A 6,579-nucleotide genomic window follows, 5' to 3' on the forward strand; every position below is an offset into this window, starting at 1 on the left:
ACATCTTCCTTCTCACCCTTCAAACTCACCACCTTACAAACCCATTATCCATATATGTCACACTTAACTTATCCTTTCTTCCACTATTTCTAACTATGCTTTCATGTGTAGAAATTTTAAAATGCAGATAAGTTGGGGAATGAAGATAATATGTGAGAAGAGTATACATTCATGGTCACCTTGAGCAGTCATACAATCCCATTTACCAAAGCAAGAAGTTTTTACCATCACCTCAGTAAAAAAAACAAAAAAAAAACATTAATGTCTTTGTTACAACTTTTGAAATTACAGTTATTGAAAAGGGGTGTGAGGATAGTCCTAGATAGAATACAAGTTGTTAATTGAAAAATAAAAGGGGGCCACAGAAACTACAGAGTCCTGACAAAGCGTGACAAAGTTAAAAAACAAGACAAAAATTTAATCGTATGATGTGCAAGTGCCTACCTAGCTCTAGCTGCACTCTTTCAATATTCATTCCCATAATAAAATCAAATTTTCAAAAAACCATTCCCAATAGATAATACAACAATGCATCCTCAATGCAAACTTTTGTCCTTTCATAACAGTTCATTGATTATAACTTCTATCTGTTTTAATATAGCATTTGCAGTGTTTTATTCATCCAAACATATCAGAAAATGGTATTACTTTATTTAAGATAACTCAACTGATAAAATTGAAACTTGTGAGACTAACAACACAATTTACATATTCAATATATATATATATATGAGATTGTCACCCATTTTTTTCCTATATGAGTTCTCTCACAGCCTTCTGCATAGAAACAAGAAGAAAGAGCCTGGAGAGAAAGAGAATCAAATCCTTTCCTTAAACTTTACGCCTCCATAACACACCAGCACAAGAGAAAAGAAAAACAAAAATCAAAGAGTCTCTTCTTCTTCTCTCTCTCTTTCCCATGCATTAAAATCTTTTACAATTTTAACTTTCCCACTTTCCCACTTCCCCACTCACACTCTTTAAATTCCCACAAGAAACCGAGGTTTGGCTTCACTTTTCAGTCACCACTTCAAAACTCTCACCTTTTGTTCTTGCTCTTGTTTTGTTCTTCTTGTTGTTGCCTTTTTCTCTCCCTACAGCACACAAACAAACCTATCTACATGGGTTCTTGCAAACCCCAACAAGAGCATGTTCATGGGCCTATCATCATAGGTGCCGGACCTTCAGGCCTAGCCGTGGCTGCTTGTCTCTCAGAGCACAAAGTCCCTTTCGTGATTCTTGAGAGAAGCAACTGCATAGCCTCTCTTTGGCAAAACAAAACCTACGACCGTCTCAAACTCCACCTCCCAAAGCAGTTCTGTGAGCTTCCCTTGAAGGGTTTTCCCCACACTTTCCCCAAGTACCCCACAAAGTACCAGTTCATATCCTACATGGAGTCCTATGCTTCACACTTCAACATCCACCCCAGGTTCAACCAAATTGTGGAGTGTGCTGAGTTTCATAAAGGGTCACAGCTTTGGGTGGTTAGGACTCAGGAGTGTGAGTTTGTGTCTCCCTGGCTTGTGGTGGCCACTGGAGAGAATGCTGAGCCTGTGCTTCCTCGAATTCATGGAATGGACCATTTTTCTGGCTCCATTGCTCACACTAGTGTCTACAAGTCTGGCTCTGAGTACAGAAACAAGAAGGTTTTGGTCATTGGGTGTGGCAATTCAGGAATGGAAGTTAGTTTGGACCTTTGCAGACACAATGCCTCACCTTACATGGTTGCAAGAAATACAGTAAGTTCACCCTCATTTCTATTCATTCAATTTTTCATCACCACCCAACACAGATATCAGTACAAACAAATGCTTTTGCAAAGTTAAACATCAACTTCTACAACTCACCTTTTGACAGAAGTTAATTCAAATAAATTTCTTTAAAAACTTCAACTTATGTTTTCTTCTTTATGAACAAAAAAATACTTCTTTCAATGTGTCACATTACCATGAAGAGAGTAAAGACTACTAGTGACACTTGTGTTTTCTTTTTCTTTTTTTCATTTGGGTGACCCTGTGTAAATATTTTCCAAGTTATTGGAGTGAAAATTTCAATTTTGGTTAAAAAAACATGGATAAAATCACTTTTTTGTAGATGGACTAAAGAAGTTTTTTTTTTTTTTTTCCTTTGGTTAAATTTGAGTGTTAATAATGAGAGTGTGATGAAATTGACGTCATTTATGTTCTTTTTTCCCATTTGGGTAACTAACAATCAACTTTGGGGAGAGTATGCTCTTTGCTCACTTTGTTGCATGCTTTGAATGATTGAAGGTGCATGTGCTTCCTAGGGAGATGTTTGGATTCTCAACTTTTGGCATAGCCATGGCTCTTTACAAGTTGTTTCCAATCAAGATTGTAGACAAAATTCTCTTGCTTGTGACCAACTTCATGTTGGGAAACACCAATGACTATGGCATCAAAAGGCCAAAAACAGGCCCAATAGAGCTCAAATTAGCCACAGGGAAAACCCCAGTTCTTGATGTGGGTCAAGTGGCACAAATCAAATGTGGCAACATTAAGGTATGCTGTGTGTGGAAAATGAAGTGATCCCAATTTGTTGATTCAGGTGAATTTTGAGAATTGTTGAGGGTAACATTGAATGGGACTGTGTAGGTGATGGAGGGTGTGAAGGAGATAACAAGAAAAGGTGCCAAATTTATGGATGGACAAGAAAAGGAATTCGATGCTATAATCTTGGCAACAGGGTACAAAAGCAACGTGCCTACTTGGCTCAAGGTTAGAATTTGTTCTGTTGTGTTGTGTTACGTTTTTAGCTCTATCTTATTATCATGAACCACTCATGACATGTCACTGTCTGTGCTTGGGACACATGCAGACTGCACAAACCTACAAATCTCTTCTTTTCTTCATTCCAAAGATGAAGAATAAAATCAGTTCCTACCCTGTTCTTGGGTTCTACCACTCCCTTTTTCTTCATCACAAAAAACTTTTCTTTTTCACTTCTATTACTAAACAATCACCAAATATTATAAAAAAATGATTCTTTCTAAGGGAAGACACAGAGAAAAGCAGTAAAAGGTAAAACTTTTGCTTCAAATCGATTAATAATCAGATTATGTGTTGTGGGTAAAGGGTGTGCATGCATATTCCTAAAAGTAATGTTGCAAGATTCTATTTTAATTCTCTTTATGACATGTTTTTTTCTGTGTGTGAAAACTCAACTTTTTTTTGCTACTTTAGGGTTCTGATTTTTTCACGGAGGATGGAATGCCGAAAACGCCCTTTCCCCATGGGTGGAAAGGGGAGCAGGGATTGTATACGGTGGGGTTCACCAGAAGAGGAATACAAGGAACATCGTGTGATGCAATCAAGATCGCTGAAGACATTGCCTCACAGTGGAAAACCGTAGAGAACAAGAATCAGTGCAATTCACATGTCATCATTCTCACTTCATAGACCTCACTTACCCTCCAAAAAAAAAATGCAACTTTTTTTTTTATTTATTAGGAGAAAGGAGAAATACGAAGTTAGGAATTAGTACCCATGCAATTAGGCTAGTTTTTATTTATTTATTTTATTTTATGTTAATTTAATTTTTATTTTATTTTTTACCTTTTTACCCCTCTCTTTTGCTGGCATGTACATGCAATTTTGTATCTTTAGGAGCATAAACTTTAGCTTTGTACAAAACAGTTTCATAAATGGAATGGTAACTTGGTTAACAAAGTGTAGTTGTATCCAAAAGAAATTTGTGAATGTGAAATAATACTATATATGTTTCTTATTATTATATCTTTTTAATTTTCTGTGAAATGTAAATTAAATTTAATGTTCAATTTCATTTTTTGGTTAGTACATTTGTGACATGAATGTATTTGAAAACTAAGTGTAAGAAGTGGTACACACACGGCAGGCATATATTGTTCTGGTCTTTCATTGAATGTACCAATTGAAAAATTACTTAAAAAGAGGAAAATTTTCTAAAGTTAACCATAGTTAATACTAAAAGAGAAGCACTAGTTAAACTAATTAATTAATTTAGTGACAGAATAACGATAATGTAGTTTGTCTTATTAATGTTAGCATTGATATTTTCTAATCCTGATGCATTTTGGCTTAATACTAATTGTAGAATATGTACTTCTATGATAACATAATAAAAATAATTAATTCAACTTTTTTTTCTTTAAAAAGAGTACTATTAATGTACTAAGTTCATCCTCATTATCAAGTCTTCTCATTATTCATTGATAAATAATTTTAAAGGGAAAAATAAATCTAATGTTTTATAAAAATTATAAACAACTTATAAAATATCATGTATTTCTTTTAAAATGAAATGTCCTATATTAAGAAGAGTTCAACTCTTTTGCCTCAATCAATCACTTTTTTGTCAAAATCGAGGTTGATTGGGTTGACCCGTCAAGATTATATGAGTTGAAATTGGTAACCCTACTCGTCATGTCATAGGGTGAGTTGGTCGCTTGACTCCTCACTTTCCAAAAAAAAATCAATTTTTTTATTTTTATTTTTGGATCTATTTATTTGGTTGTAATCATTGATATCACTTTTTAGACAATAAAAATGTAAGGAGAACAATAAAATTGAATCAAACTTTAATATTCTAATAAAAAAAGATTTAATGTCTAACAAAGTAAAGTAAATATCAACAATACTTTATTGAATCAAATTATGTATAAAAAATTAATGTAAATAAAATTCTATATAAAACATTGACACCCACAAATTTTAATTCCAAAAACATGAGATTCCTCTTTAAAAGTATCAAAAATAAATAAGGGCGGGATGGCAGGCTAGTCCACCCTGCCCCGCCTGTGCTTGTCGGGTTGGTGGGTTAGGAGGGTCAGGCCAATGCAGGCTGGCGGGTTGACGACCCGACCCTTGTCATCCTAAATATTAAGAATTTGAGTACAAGAGACAATTTAAAGTCTTATTTAAAAAGACAAATAAATTTATCAAGTGATTTTGGTTTAAAAAGTTGAGTTAGTATAGCGTTACTTACTAGTAACGTTCTTTTTTATTGTTTTTTTAAGTATTTATTAATTTCTTTAGTTAACACCTATAAGATATCTTTAATATTTAGTAAGTACTTTTTATGAAATGAGAATGTATCTTTGTTATTATTTTGTTGTTGATCTAGTTGCCCTACTTGTTGATTTACTCTCTGGTCTCAAGAAGAGTGAAGATATCTGCAAAATGATCTCCAAACCTAAAATCAGTATTCGATGGTTGGACTATTTAATGTTATTAAAAACATAACTTTTACCTGGATGGTGTCAACATATTTATAGAGGTGAGTGAGGGTATCATTTAAGTAAACTTACATTAACACGAATTTCAAGGTTATTTTGACAGTACAAATTGATTAGCATATTCTAATCGGTTTCAGTTATTCTTTATGTATTTTTCGTTTTAGGTCCCCAATATGTGTTTGACGAGGTTTTCCGAGATTGTTTTAGGCTTATTATTTCTGTTTTGGTTTATCAAGATGGTGTTGACCAAGCATGATCTTGGTCAGGTTGATAATGTAAAATATTAACGGTCTCTGCCACGTACATTTTTCAAGTTTTCTAGGCTTCTCATCTCAATGACAACTTGTTTGTCGGGATTGACCCCTATGCCTCTATGAGTGAGTATAAAATCAATGAACTTTATATCATCCACCCCGAATATGCACTTTTTGGGGTTCAATCTCATGTTGCTTCTTCTAAGCGAGACGAAAACTTCACCAAGATCCTCCACATGTCGAACACAAAATTCAGATTTGACAACCATGTTGTTCACATACACTTCGACATTTTGTCCAATAAGGCCCTTGAAGACTTTGTTCATTAGTCTTTGGTATGTTGCTCTGTCACATCTTCTCGATGGCTTTCATGGATAGGTGATGTCCGAATTTGGGTATACTGGTTCTTCTCTCATAATTGTAACAAAGTAATATCCTCCCTAACTTCCACTAAGACATCATTTATCCTGGATCATGGTCAACCAAAGCAATAGTATGGTCCTTTCTCATACTTGTTTGATTCTGGTAGGCCAAATAATCTCAGCTAGCAACATAACAATCTTTCGTTGTCCTCTTATCCTCTTATACGATAATGATGTCGCCTGATGTTGAGGGGAATTTCATCTCCAAATGAGGGTAGAGACTATCGTTGCCAATCAGTTAAGGGTAGGCTTCCCCAGAAAGATGTTGCATGATGTGTTGACATCGATCAAGAGGTATTGTATCTTGATGATCAACTCTATAGTCCTCCCTATCTAAATAGCTTGTAAAGGTTTTTGTATCCTCTTGTGTCAACTTATTCACCAAATAATTTTACAATTTGATCTTCTTAGGGTTAGATCTCAGACACGAGTATCACAAGCTTCTTAAAGGTCTTCTGATGGTCTTCTTCTCCATGTTTGTATGTTTACTTGCATTTTGATTGTGAAAGTTGTGGAGGAATAAAGGAGACGATTCAAGAATTGGAGTGGAAAGGTGCAAGATTTCCTAGTGAAAGGTTAGGCCTATTCACTAAGAAATAGTCTAGGGAGGCTATCAAGGAGACTACCCTAAAGAGTGAGCTTAAGCAAGTGTTTAGGATGAAAAATTGGC

General features: G+C 34.7%; 1 protein-coding gene across 1 annotated transcript; it reads left to right on the forward strand.

The window, feature by feature from the left end:
* The first annotated feature begins 993 nt into the window (after positions 1-993).
* On the forward strand, positions 994-3,683 carry LOC137815419 (putative indole-3-pyruvate monooxygenase YUCCA4). Its single transcript, XM_068618557.1, has 4 exons — positions 994-1,739; positions 2,271-2,519; positions 2,613-2,735; positions 3,201-3,683. The coding sequence occupies exons 1-4, from the start codon at positions 1,122-1,124 to the stop codon at positions 3,414-3,416; spliced, it is 1,206 nt and encodes a 401-aa protein (XP_068474658.1). The 5' UTR covers positions 994-1,121; the 3' UTR covers positions 3,417-3,683.
* Positions 3,684-6,579: the final 2,896 nt, after the last annotated feature.

This window comes from Phaseolus vulgaris, chromosome 1, assembly GCF_051622355.1.
Source record: "Phaseolus vulgaris cultivar YP4 chromosome 1, ASM5162235v1, whole genome shotgun sequence".
Lineage (NCBI taxonomy): Eukaryota > Viridiplantae > Streptophyta > Magnoliopsida > Fabales > Fabaceae > Phaseolus > Phaseolus vulgaris.

Coding starts and splice junctions, on each gene's coding strand:
- LOC137815419 (XM_068618557.1), top strand. CDS start 1,122: ATGGGTTCTTGCAAACCCCAACAAGAGCATGTTCATGGGCCTATCATC. Junction 1,740..2,270: donor ACATGGTTGCAAGAAATACA/GTAAGTTCACCC, acceptor GAATGATTGAAG/GTGCATGTGCTTCCTAGGGA. Junction 2,520..2,612: donor TCAAATGTGGCAACATTAAG/GTATGCTGTGTG, acceptor GGGACTGTGTAG/GTGATGGAGGGTGTGAAGGA.